Genomic DNA, 14,439 nt, shown 5'->3' on the forward strand with positions numbered 1-14,439 from the left:
TTATAAATTTCTTAATGCTATTCTCCTCTCTGGTCATTATTTGTTTTTGATGTTGACAAATGGGGAGAGATAGATAAAAGATAAGATAGTAAGGGGACTTATTTATTTTATTTATGAGACAATTTTTTTTATATATGAAATCTTCAACTATTTCATATAAGCAATTATTGCAAAATCAAGGGGGAGTGAACTATACAGATAGATATTCTTTTATTTTTACTCCTAACCTATAGATGATTGTCATCATAAAAAAGGAGGAGAATGTGAATCATGCAGGTTTCAGGTTTTGATGATGCCGAAAAGAATTTGCTTGATAATTATTCTCATCACCAAAAAGGGGGAGAATGTGAATAATGTAGGTTTTGATGATGCTAAGAAGAATTCACTCGATAATGACTGTCATCATCAAAAGGAGGGAGATTGTGAATGTATGAATACATGATTTTGATGATGTCAAAGAATAATCAAACAAGGTTGCTTTCAAGATCACTTCAACAAACATTCAAAGGTTAAGCATTGCTTCAAGATTAAGACAAGGTTGCTTCAACAAATAAACATTGCTTCAAGATTCATTCAAGATCAGCTTTTGCCTCAAAACACATTGTTTCCAACACGTCAAGGCTCTGGTAATCGATTACCAGGCAGTGTAATCGATTACCAGAAGACAAGTTTGCAAATCAGCTTTTTAAAAGGGTTTGAAATTTGAATTTTGAATGTGTAATCGATTACCATTGATGAGTAATCGATTACTAGCAACGAAACTCTTGAAATTCAATTTGAAAAGTCATGACCCTTCAAAATATAATTGTGTAATCGATTACACCTGTAATCGATTACCAGTGAAGAATTTCAGAAAAAACTTTTTGAAAAGACACAACTCTTCAAACCATTTTGAAAAGGCATGAAGGGCCTATATATATGTGTGTCTGACTTCGAAAAGCAAGTGAGAGATATTCTAAGAGAACTTCATTGTCTAATGCTCTCTCAACAAATCTTGGGCAAACACTTGCAAATCTATTGAGAGTTCATCCAGGAACATCAAATAGTATTATCCACTCTAAAGGAGAAAAATCTTTATGTTCATCTCAGAAAGTAAGTTGTAATCAAGAGACTGGTTGTCTCTTGAATTGTGAGTTTCCTGAACACAAGGGAAAGGAATTCCTTGGGTGTTCAAAAGTTGTAAAAAGGTTTTTTACAAAGTTAGTGAAAATCTCAAGTGGGTTGCTTGAGGACTGGGCGGAGGAACGAGAAGTGACCGAACAAGTATAAATCAAGTTTGCATTTCTTTCTTCCTTTATCTCAGTTATTTTACTGCAGTTTACTTTGTCTTGCACATTTTACTGCAGTTTACTTTTTCTGAATACTCAAAATGACCTGGCTTTCGAAAAAAATACTCATTTTACTGTTTGTGATTCATGAATACCATAAGGGGAAATCCCTTGAGGTGCAACTTGCTTGATCACATCCTTGAGTCCATCGATGCTACATTCTGAAGGAATGTTAAATCTTTTTGGATTTTTTCCTGTGAATGAGTAACCCACAAAGTCATCTTGGCATGACATGTTCCACCTCCCGTTGTAATATAACAGTGCATCATGAGTAGGAGTCATAGTGGCTTGAAGTAAGTTTAATATATCATCCGGTGTTCTACAAATGATACATAATAACTCAATAGGGCCAACACATGAGTATTGATATTTACACATTAACATTGTATTAACATCATCATCATTTTTCAATTGCATAGACCAAAAGGCAAATTGGTTACCTATATCCACGAATGACTGTCGGTAGTAAATTTCATCCAAATATTGATCGTTCGTTAGTTGAAGGGTATCGTGTATTTTGCTTTTTAGTGTTTCAAAACCATAATCATTAGGTACTCTAATGGGTATTGGAGTGGAACTTTGGAAATAAACACCAGATTCATTGTGAATAATTGATCCATTTGGAAAAATAAAAGCTAATCTAGAGTTGACAATGGTCTGACTGCTTGTTTCTCCCAAAAATGCCATAGTTTCGAGACTACAAATTGGTTTCTAAAGGTAGATTAGGTGAGAATGTGTGATTGTTGAGAGTGTTTTTCTGGTATTTATAGATGTTCAATTAGACTACTTGTGTTTTTTTAAATAAACATGTGCCACTTCCTATGTGTTGTCAAGTACAACAATGTTGTTTCATGCTTTAATGTTGCATCAGATATGCATTGTTACTATCAGAACTAAAATAACTGAGTAGTCATTTCTAAGTCAGTATGTACGTGTACTATTCATTTTTTTTAAACAGATACATGCAATTCACAATGTGTTGTCAAGTTTTAAAATAATTTATGATGTTTAAATGTTGCAAAAAAACATACATTTGTAATTTGTTAAGGACAAACTAATTTTTTTCCTCAAATCAACATTAATGACCATTAACGATAAAAAGATAACAAAAATTTGTATAAAATAATTAAAAACGTGTCTGTAAGTAACACGCCAAAATTATAAATTAACCAAATGTAAATGTCAATAAATAAATGTACCAAATAAATAAATTATCCAAAAAATTAAAATTAACATATATAAGGCAAAAAAAAACTTCAATGATCATCCATACGCCGCCTACGTCTCGATCTGTGACCTAGAGTTGGTAGGTCAATGTAGCTTCTTGTGATGCTCAAACATTTTTCAGCAATAGTATAAACTTTTGTTCCTTCGGTCAGGATCCTCAGGTTCAGTAGCCTCTCCAATTTATCACCAATTGCTACATAACCATCTAAGTGAAAAAAAAAACATAAAAATTGTTAGTAAAAAAAAGCAAACATAAAAAACTAAACAACAAACACAAAATACGAAAAAAATATATTACCACTACATGTCGAGGACGATACACATCAATGTCTACTTCTTCAAGTGCCGCTGCCGCCACCAGTTGCTGAGGCACATTTGGTTCAACAAATGTGTCATATTGCTGAACTGACGGAAATCTAGGAGGATCCCCTGGCTGTGCTAGAGTCATAAATGGATGTGAAATCATGTAGAACCACTCTATGTAATTTGACAAACACTGGTCAGGCACTACACAAATTTACCCTACAGGTGCAATGTAGTCACCGAACTACATCCATCTAGCATCCATTTCTTCAACAGAAGCCGAAGGTGTAGTAGGATGTGGCGGAACAGTCTGGATGTACCCAAGTTGTCATACAATCCTCTCCGATCAGTGAATGACCGTTAAGGAACCCCATCTGAGATGTCCAGAAAACAAGGAGTTGACCTCAAATTCTCTAAATGAACAGTGGTCACCATACAAAATCCATCACACAACATCAGGGGTCAGTCTGTCTAGACGCCTACGATACGTTGACACGGGTAATGCCTTGCTAGAGATCCATTGGCTTGCACGTGGTCTCCTTTTGTCATAATCCTCGGTAGTTAGGGCAGAACCAACAGACGGGAAATTTTTGTAGATCCAACACTAAAGATATTTTGCAAACATATTCATTAAAATAAGCGATAACATAGAATAACCAACACTAATGAAAAAATGTTTTATTAACATGTGAACTAACCTGTAACAGAGTGATAGGTCCTGCAAGCTGCCTTGCCGTGCTCTTGACGCCTCATTTAAATTATCATACATATGCACAAGTGCAATAGCGCCCCAAGCGTAAGTCTCATTCTGTGTCAAGTCACGTAGTGCATCCAAGAATACCATGTGCATGTGTGTGGCACTTTTGTTAGCAAAAAATGTGCATCCAAGCAAATGCAACAAATACGCTCGCGTTGCTACAATCCAGTGACATGCCTTGATTTTCGTTTGATATACGTCTCACTGCCACGATAGTCAAACATAACAGCCATGACATTGAATCGGCTTAGCTTTTGCCTCTGTAGCACTGACCTCGAGTAATTCCACCAACGTATTGACAATGTCATCGACATGAAGTTGCTCGAAGCTATGGAACGCCCCTACGATAGGCAAATGTAGCAACGACGCCACGCCATCCAAGGTGATAGTCACCTCTCTGACGGGCAAATGGAAACTACTAGTTTCCTTATGCCAGCATTACACAAAAGTAGACATTAGTCCTCTATCGCTCGTATCTAGGGAACATACGATCAAAGAACCTAGTCCGCTGGCAGTCACAAGGCCTTCAATCTCTGGAGTAGGCCTCCCGAACATAGCCATCTTCCTTCCATGGGAAGATAGCTTCAGCTCAGGATGTTCCTGCAAACAATAATATCGGTCATGTAAAAAAAAATAATAAGTTACTATGTGCTTTATGTTTTTTAAGATTTTCATATCTCTCCATTCCAGACTCTTAGAGTAATGTGATTTTCAAAATCTCTCAAAACTAATGTGTCATGGGGTCCACCTGGAAAACCCTCAACATCAGTAACACTTTCTTCAATAGGTGGTTCTTGCTGCTCTTCGTTTAAATCCTCCGCGGTTGTAAACAACACACGCTTGTTGTCGCTGCTTACGAGTAGATGAGGTAGGTCTTCGCCATTGGGGGCATCGTTATCGTCGTCACTAGCCTCTCTCCTCCCAAGGGCTTTTCCTATTGCTCGGCCTAAAGCCCGTTCGAGATCTCTAGCTTTAACCATTATCTACACGATATTTTTTTAAACTAACAAATTTAAAATCTTTTAAATTTTCGTTTAAATAATTTTTTAAAACAAACAATTTTAATATATTTTAATTTTTGGTTTCAAAAATTCTTTAAAACTAATTAATAATTTTAAAATATTTTAAATTTTGGTTTATTCATTTTTTTTAAAACTAACAATTTATTATCACTTTTAAATATTTGTTTCAATATTTTTTATAACTAAAAAATTTAATATATTTTAAAATTTGGTTTCAATCATTTTTTAAAACTAACAATCTTACTATATTTTAAATTTTGGTTTCAATATTTTTTATAACTAACAAATTTGATATATTTTAAAATTTGGTTTCAATCATTTTTTTAAAACTAACACTCTTACTATATTTTAAATTTTGGTTTCAATATTTTTTTATAACTAACAAATTTAATATATTTTAAAATTTGGTTTCAATCATTTTTTAAACTAACACTCTTACTATATTTTCAATTTTGGTTTCAATATATTTTATAACTAACAAATTTAATATATTTTAAAATTTGATTTCAATCATTTTTTAAAACTAAACCATCTTAATATATTTTAAATTTGGGTTACATCAAATTTTTAAAACTAACTAACAATTTTAAAATATTTCAAATTTTTGGTTTCAATAATTTTTTATAACTAACTAATTTATTATACAATTAAAATATTTGTTTCAATATTTTTTATAACAAATTTAAATTAATTTTTTGGCCAATCTAATCTTAGTTTTAGCAATCTAGCTAATCTAATCTTAGTCTTAGCAATCTAATCTAATCTTAGTAATAACTAAAATATTTTTTTTGTTTTTATAAATAAAATCAATAGTTAACAAATAAATTAGAAAAAAATTATAAAATTACACTAACTATTACAAAATAAAATTACACTACAGAACAATTTAACAACTAATTCACAAATATATATGTAGAATTAAAAAATTCAAAAAATTTTCAAAAAAAAGAAATTAAAAAAATCTATACGGTTTAGCAATCCATGTGAGTCATACGGAATCCATATGGCTTTTTTACACACAAAGAATCCCAGTCATTCAACCCAAATGTCATCATTGAACGCAAATGCCATCATTCAAACAACAATCAATAAAAAAAAACAATGCACAAACAATGATAAAGACAATACTTACCTTGAAGGAGAATGCAAATGAAAAACACGAACGAAGAAGACCCAAGAAAGAAGAAGCAGCAACGAAGGAGCAAGGCCCACGAAGGGAAGAAGAAGAGCAGGACCCACGAAGGAAGAAGAAGAATCAGGAACGGAGGAAGAAGAAGCAGGAATGCGAAGAGGAAGAAGAAGCAGAAAAATGGTGCAGCGAAAAGTGACTCGTATGGACGAGTCACTTTTTTTTATAGGCAAAAGGGGAAGGGCATTTTTGCCCTTTCACTTGGGTTGCTGGGTGTCCTAGCAAAAATGCTCGGTGCCCAAAGCAACCCCCTGAATTTTCAATTAAATAAGCCCAAAAACTAGCTATCACAAAAAAAAATGATTTGTTTCTAGATATATTTTTTTAATATTTTATCAAGAACTAAAATAATTAATTAATTTCATTAGGGTTTGTTTAATCTTCCATTTATGATATCTGGTGTGCACTAAATATTAAATAGAATTAAGTCTTTATCATGATCTTATTTCATCACAAAAAAAACGAATTAATCTTTTATCTCATATTCTATAACATAAATTAATATATATATATATATATATATATAATATTTATAATTTCAAATATGTTCCCAACAATATATAACTTCTTGCCTTTTTAATGTATGAGAACCTTTGTTTTACCGAATCTTGATGGACACTCGAAAATATGAAGATGAGAATATATATTCTCATGTTTGTTAATTTTATTTTTTTTTAAATTCCGGGTAGTATCAATTCCTGATAATGTTATAATATCCTTTTTACCATGTTTTCCTACATCTATATTTCCATGAGGAGAGGGTGGAAAAGTGATATTCCCATGGGAATGTAAAATTGTATTGTCAAATAAACATGTAACTTCTTTTTTTATTTAAATTATTTTGAATTTTAAAAACTATTCTCAGGAATATTAAAATGTAACTAAACATCTTTTTTTTTTTAACAACCAGAAATTATATTCTCATGTTATATTACTGGAGATCACATTTATGGGAATGCAATGACATTTAGTGAAACAAATGCCCCCTATAATTTTCAATATCTTCACTTCTAACTTGAATTTGAATGTTTTTTAAAAGAAATTATCAATAATTAAAAATAACAATATATCATAACATAAATTGTTGATCATAAATGTAAAATATAATTTAACGTTAATTTTTTTATTACAAATTTGAATTATTTATTTATTATTTAGTTGTATAAAATAAACATTTATTTTGTGCAATGCACAAGTTAACATACTAGCAAACAAATAATGATAACCCAACCTTTGTGATTGGAGATTCCATAACAAAGGTTCAATGAAAAAAAAAAAAAAGAAGTCATTTGTTAGTTCTACTAGCATTAAAATTGATTTTAATCAATTTTCATTTTTTGATCCCTTCCTATGGTGTGAGAAAGTGTTAGATGTTGCATTTGAATTTTATAGTTAAACTTTGTGTGGTTATGAGAAACCTTAACTACTTATATATTTTTTTAATAATTTTCATATCTCTGATGAGTGATATATGATTTGCAAGATACATTTGATAAAATCACCTATATGAGTGTTAAATGAGACTTCTTGTATGAGATTCTAACAAGGTCTTTAGAACACTCATGAATACCAAGCGTATGCATGGTCTATTGGCACAAAACAACGACAACAACACTAAATATTGGGGTGATTGTAATGTGATTGGTAGACCACTAATATAAGTGTTTTGGGTTCAATAACTTGTTACACTCATAAATTTCTTAACTTTTTTTTATCCATTTGAAATTTGTTGGAGATTGTTGTATATTTGGGTTAGATATTTCAAAAGGTTAAAATACCATTTAATCATTTTAATTACCTTTTTTTATGTAGAATAATGTCTTGTTTTAATTGTAATTATTACATATTTTAATTATATTAATTAGTCATTATATTTGATTAATTATCTTTATACACATTATAATTATTATATGATTATTTTCTAACTAAAAAGAGGATTTTCCTTCCTCCAAGCATATACTGTTATTCTCTTCTCTTTTCTTAGGTTATGATATTTTGCAACTTGCTAGTTTTGATGTCCTAGATTATTCGGGAAGAATCTGGTAATTAATAAATTTAGATGCTAAATATTTTATCTCTTCGTACCAATGTTATTGGATGGTTTCATGTTTGTTGGTGATTGTTATCAAATTTGTTAATACAAAATTGTTGAATATAAGAGTTGTTTTCGAAATAATTAACAAAATAAATTATCACGCAATCAAATACTATATTGCCCTAATATTCCCTTTGCGAACATGTTATTATGTGATGGACTTAAGACCAATTAGTAAGTGTGCCTGTGCCTTTTAAAAAAAAAAAGTTAGTAAGTATGCTAGTGTAAGACCAATTAACCAAGGGGTTAATATGGATGATAACTAAGGTTATTGTATTATAAGGCTAGCATTTCTCCCAAATGTGCAAGATCTTATTAATTATTGTTCTTGGTGTGCACATATGGCAGACATCCTTACAGGATGATTAAAGTTAACCAATCTGTGAGATGTCTAAAAGAGACGCGACCTAGAATAATAATTTTGGTGTTTTTAGATTTTAGTATTTGATATACTCTCTCACTTAGTATGTGTGATGCTATGCTGGGTGTAATTTTTGCACGTAGTCGTTATTGTCTTAGCAGATAATTATTTGTGCTATCTTACTGCAATTTGCAAAGTATTTAGTAGTGCACCAGAAATATATATTACAAGAGTTTATCAACTTGTTATCCCGTTATTTGTTATATTATCTATGTCATTGTTTTGTGCACCTAATTAAAAATAAGCAATACTGATAAAAAAAAAGACAAAATATATTTTTAGTCCTTTAACTATTCTAACAGTTTTATTTTTAGTCCTAAAGTATTTGTTGACTACCGATCTTGGTACCCCAACAATATTTCTGTTCCATTTCTCATCCCTACGGTTTATCACCTCCAACTACAACCAGACCAGTGATATCAAAATGGAAGACTCATTCCCTATTTCTATCCTACAACCAAACTACATAAACACAACCAAGCATTTCACTTTCATTCTTTGAAGAAGTTGCATTTTCAGAACACATGATGCCACCAAATGGGATTATCATCCATGACAACAAAGCAACACAACCATAATATTTCCTTCTTTCCTTTTCAGCAGCAAGCTTCTTCTGCAACTTGGTGATCTTTTTCCTATGCTCCACAACCGCTTCAGTAACCATTCGCTCAACAACATCAGTCTGACTAGGGTCCTCATCAGCCCACCTAAAATGCAAACAATGGACTCTCCTCTGAAATTTTCCGAAACGAAAACATAGAAATTTCCTAAAACAAGAACTCAAAAATCAAACCACAAAACAGAAGCAAAAATTTACTTTCTAATTTGGACAACCCCAAAAAAGCCTTCTTGGGTTCCATGAAGTATGAGAAGTTACCAACACTTCTCTACTTGCACAACCACATTTCATCTAACCTACAACAATGGAGGTCGATGACGACGAAGATGACTATGCACCCCTTGACCGTAACAGTTCTCCTCAACGAAACAACATCCTACAACAATGGAGGTATGTGAACAAGACGATGGGCTGCCCCCACCTTCAGTTCTGTGTTAGGGTTCCAACAATGACTGAGCTTGGGTTCTTTTAACCAATAGAATTCAATTATTAAATAACGCGTGCTACTTAAAATAACCACATGACATAACTTAATGGAGGTGATAATGGTGGGGTGAAAAATAGAATGGAAATATTATTACTAGACTAAGACCGGTCAACAAATACTAAGGGATTAAAAACAAAAATGTTAGACAGTTGAGGGACCAAATACATATTTTGTCCTAAAAAAAACTATAAACAACCAACAGAATCAATATAGAAGAAACAAAAGCAGCTGAATAGGCAGAAATAACTATTACCTTCTCCTAAAAAGAAGCTTCCTCATAATGATGATATTTATATTGCTATGTTAATTTGTAGTAAAAATAAAGAAAATGTTGCTATTTTTTTTTCAAGTTACAAATCACATGCTTTATCCGCGACGAGGAGATACTGCTATGGCACATCTTGACTTCATCACCATGCAACTCCATCACACAGAAGGGAAAAACTTGTTTAGATTAAAAGGTAGAGAGTAAAACTCTTCACTCCTGGTATCTGTCTTGAATGAACGAAATCTGTCCCACCAATGCATGCCTCTATCTTTCCGGGTTTGGTTGTCTTTCTTGCGCAACGTAACGTCCAAGAGAAGTGCCAACATACCAGCAACAAATGCTTCAGATTGAAATGGCACATTGATCATGTCATTGAACTATCAAAGTGAAAAATCACATAATTAGTTTTATATTTAACAAATAATAACAATTCAATATGTACTTTGAACAACAACAACGCTTTATCCCATTAAGTAAGTGGGTTACATGGATCACATGTCTATATGTATTTTGAACAACTATTGAGCTAATTCACCAAAGAGTGTAACTGTAGTAATAGTAGAAATTTAATTTTGATCACTATCTTGAAATATCATTTAATTTACTTATGTGCACAAACAAGTTGTTGGTCTATTTGAACTCTGATCTTTTAAGCACGATCTCAAATTCAAGTTCTATAGATGAAAAAAATAGAATTGGAAGAGAAAATTTTACTAAAAGTGATTAATTAATTTTTTTTTTTTGACAAAGATTAATCATTGACCAAACTTATGTATATTTTACAACAATGTCATGCAGAAAAAAAAACTAAACTAAAGAAAGTGCATAACACTTAGATATTGGATGATTTGCATCAAAATTAGAGAGAATGAAGAAGTAAAGCTTGATACCCATCTGGCTCGTGTGTGTACAGGACCGTAGCCTTTAAATGCTGTGTACTCATTGAAGTATTGTGGTATGGAGAAGCCCATGAAAATAGAGAAGCCTAAGATGAATTTAGTTGTGAAGCTGTTTAAATTGCAAAACTGAAGGAAACTGAGACCTGCTGAACCTGGGGGAACAAAAAAAGAGAGTTAATCAATCAAAATGAATTTTTATAATAGAAGTCCAGTTTCTTTAAGTTGACAATAATACATACCTACATAGGCAAAGAAAAGACAATATAAAGCTGCAACTATTGGAGCTGGAATTGAAGCAAAAACAGCTCCAAATTTTCCTACGCACAAAGCAGTTCACAATAAGTTATTAGGTCCAAGTTCAAAAGGAAACAAATCACATCAGAATAGCCAGCATTAAAAAATACATACCAAGAATTGAAAAAAAGATCATGAATCCAGCTGATATTTGAACAACTCTTCTACTTCCCACACGTGTTAAAGCTAATAGTCCTGCGTTCTCTCTGGGAAAATAAAAGGCAATGATGTTATACTATCCCGCTAGGAAAATGATGTCAAATAACATGGAACTATTGAGTTAGGAATTAGGATCTTACACAGAAACTGATGATCCATTCCCTGTTCCAAATATCCCTGACAACAAAACTCCCACTCCCTGGTGCATCAGAAATAACCATAATTAACTAACATATAAAGTTAGAAAAAAAGAAAAATCTAAACCAAACAAAGAAACCAACAATGCATGATCAATAAATCAATAAAGATAGGTAGGAAAAAGATTACTAATTCTTAGTATCTGTTTACCTGCCAACCAACACCACGGCTAAGAACTGAAGGTGGAATAGGTGTTGCACTTGCATACCTTGACACAGCAATGAAAGCACCAGTTGACTGTTGAACAAGTAAATTTTATGAGAAAACTACTAAATTAGTATGCAAAAAACCGCACACAACGAAAAGGATAAAGGACATTGCTACTACAATGCATATAGAAGCATAAAAATAAACTAACCTCTACTAGAGCAACAAATGAAGCTGCCATCATAGCGAAAGCTTCTCCAGCTTCAAATGTAGGAGCTCCCCATTGAAAAGGATAAGGGATTCTTATCCTGCATAGCATTTAAGATGGTCCAAGCAAGAAGTTAGCAATGTACATTACTATTGTTGGAAAAAATCACAAGATCATTACCAAGGTGCACCCCCTATAATTCCAGCACGATCAGTTCTGCAAGTAATTTGGGTTTTAGGTGCTGAATTTCTGTAAGCTCCACCAACTGTAAGAAGATGAGCATAAATCCACACAATTGCTACTGAGAATATAACCGCAAAGCGATCAAAGATTGGCCTTTCTCCTTTCATCATATGAGGAATGTACTGCAAGAAAACATGTCAAATTAGTGAAGAAAGGAAAACAAACAAAAAGTTAACACAATTTAATCCAAGGTGTGTGTTAGGGACACAAAGTAATGTTAGAAAATTATAAATTTATTAATCACCTGTGAAAATACTACTAGGATGATGATTTCTGGCAGTCCAATCTCGACACATTTTGCAAGCTGGAATTCAAAAATCACAACAAAGTGGGAATCACACATTATATCATAAAATATATAAAGGAAACAAGAACTTGTCGATGCTGCAAATATATATACCACAGGAAAACCAAGTTCATATAGCCCAAAGCCTGACAGAGCAACTAAGGGAACAGCAGAGAGAGGACTTAAGAACCTGAAAAAAATACAGAAAATTATTCATGAGTATGATTTCAAGAGGCTAAAACAAATTAATAACTTTAAGAATGGACAAGATTGTATCAAATTAGTAATACTGCAAATGAAGTAAGCTATGATACTTTCTTGAATAAAGTAAAAAGAAAAAAAAAGGTTGTTACTAATTGATATCAGGATTATAATCTCCAATTAAGAGTTAACAAAGAAAGTGGAGAATAGTATATATAGAAATAGATCTATCCCAAACAACTAAATCAAAACCATATGTTAACATATGAAAGTAAAAGAATTGCATGCTAACTGAAAAAAAATGTGATAAGAAGATGGACGAAAAAGTTTAACTAGTTTGGATAGGGCAGGTTCAAGAACCTCACTACATTGCGCCAAAGGCCACTGAAGCCAAGAACAATTTGGAGGGTTGAGGCAACAATAAGGGCACCCTGTGTTCCACGCATTATCCTCTCAAATTTCTGCACATTTGTTACAAAAGGGTGATGAAATAACAAAAACAGAAAAAAGAAAAAGGGGAAGATCAACCTGATTTGTGATGAACCATTACCTCCTGAGGATTCACAACATCACTGTAGCGACCAGCCAGAATGATTGAAATGGTTGTTGGCACAAAGGTGTAGGATCCCCCAATAACTGCAGGCAAACGAGTCCCAAAGAATGTTTGGAAAAATGTGTTTATGCCAGCCACAAACAGTAGAGTCTGAATCACTTTTGCTTTCTCTTCCTATGGAAGCAAAGTTGCAACCAGATTTATGAACCACACAACAATATTAAAAACCATTCTAATTTTAAAAAATCATTTACTTTCCAAAATGCAACTAAATAAGATTGCTCAAAAAATTGGCGGAGGGTGGTACGAGGTACAAAGCAGAGTGTGAAATTGAGAGGGAGAGGAAGATGAGAAAATATCTCCATTTGTTTTTTTTTTTTTTTATCAGGAGATTTACAACAACTCACATATAAGTTGTTTTGAATACAATGTTCAAAACTTTGTAAATTTTGAAAGAGGATTTGATATTTGAATGACAAAGATGCCCTTACATTTCCTCCTCCCATCTGGGGAACAAGAGAGCTGGGAATTAGAACAGTTGTGCCAAGCATCACCAGGTAATGTTGGAAACCAAGTAGGATCGCCTCCGCTTCATTAACACAAAAAATTCTAAAACTCAATCACCATGTTGAATATGAATTTACATTCATAAAAATATGAATTATGTGATGTAAACCGGAAATTTTAGGCACAGTACACACTTGAGGGGCAATGTGCCAAAAGAGCAAAAAGCATAAAAAATGCTTCCATAGTGTAAACTTACGCCAAGGAGGAGGACTTGTAATGCAGAAAGAAACATTTGGTAATTGATCTTTCACTGGATGTGGTTGATGCTCATCTTGCTTGGGTTGTGGTGCAGCTCCTCCTCCTGCCATTCTACTAATCCTACTAGTACTACAATGAACTATATAAATTTTAATGCACACAACTATCAAAACTCAAACTTCTCAGAACCCAATAGCACAAAAACCAAAACTTCTCAACCCCAGAAGTTGTGTTGTGCAACACTGACACAAAGACTATCACAGCGTGGTACTTTTTCCAACGAGAAATGTGGAAGAATGATGAAAACAGTGGCAATGGGAAGAAACTGAAGGCACCCTCAAAGAAAAATAAAATGAACAGAACAAGTCCAAGGGAGACAACTTGTCAGCAACGTAATGCAATGCAGCTGGTGTTGGGAAGGTTTCTTGGCCCAAGACCCACACCACATGGAGGCCAAGAAAACGTGAAAAAGGAGTGTGAAGATGTTGAAGAAAAGGAAAAGGAGAGAGCCAGCTCTTCCTAAAGCAAGAAAGAAACCAAAAAACACAAAAGAATCTCCTAGTTCCATATTGCTTTACAATAATGTAATCCAATATTTAATGCTGTTAACGGCATTGCTTTTCTTTTCATTCAACACGTAAAGATAAAGTTTGCTCAAAAAGCATCTTGACCTTCACCTTTATTTACCTCAAATTTAGTATTTAACTATTACCACCAACATTTGTTAAAAAAAAAGTTAAATAATCAGAAACAATGAAGCTAACAATAAC

At 32.8% G+C, this 14,439-nt stretch overlaps 1 protein-coding gene across 2 annotated transcripts; it reads right to left on the bottom strand.

Annotated features, from left to right (window-relative positions):
- Window positions 1-9,695: 9,695 nt before the first annotated feature.
- LOC100819258 (nucleobase-ascorbate transporter 6) lies at window positions 9,696-14,224 on the bottom strand. 2 transcript variants are annotated; one of them, XM_014770280.3, is made up of 14 exons: window positions 13,668-14,224; window positions 13,396-13,493; window positions 12,902-13,078; window positions 12,712-12,812; window positions 12,265-12,340; window positions 12,109-12,168; window positions 11,802-11,986; window positions 11,625-11,721; window positions 11,417-11,503; window positions 11,209-11,267; window positions 11,024-11,115; window positions 10,855-10,932; window positions 10,607-10,767; window positions 9,696-10,093 (listed from the first exon to the last, which is right to left on the bottom strand). In XM_014770280.3, the coding sequence occupies exons 1-14, from the start codon at window positions 13,777-13,779 to the stop codon at window positions 9,875-9,877; spliced, it is 1,602 nt and encodes a 533-aa protein (XP_014625766.1). In that variant the 5' UTR covers window positions 13,780-14,224; the 3' UTR covers window positions 9,696-9,874. The 2 variants fall into 2 exon arrangements, 1 of the variants encoding a protein (XP_014625766.1); XR_005889818.1 differs by having other exon boundaries at window positions 9,959-10,093; window positions 10,859-10,932.
- Window positions 14,225-14,439: the final 215 nt, after the last annotated feature.

This window comes from Glycine max, chromosome 18, assembly GCF_000004515.6.
Source record: "Glycine max cultivar Williams 82 chromosome 18, Glycine_max_v4.0, whole genome shotgun sequence".
NCBI classification, from domain to species: domain Eukaryota; kingdom Viridiplantae; phylum Streptophyta; class Magnoliopsida; order Fabales; family Fabaceae; genus Glycine; species Glycine max.

Excerpts from the sequence above, each read along its gene's own strand:
- LOC100819258 (XM_014770280.3), bottom strand. The coding sequence starts at position 13,779 with ATGGCAGGAGGAGGAGCTGCACCACAACCCAAGCAAGATGAGCATCAA. Across the intron at positions 12,813-12,901 it reads ATGTTGTGAATCCTCAGGAG|AAATTTGAGAGGATAATGCG; the intron begins GTAATGGTTCAT and ends ACAAATGTGCAG. Across the intron at positions 12,169-12,264 it reads ATGAACTTGGTTTTCCTGTG|CTTGCAAAATGTGTCGAGAT; the intron begins GTATATATATTT and ends TTTGAATTCCAG.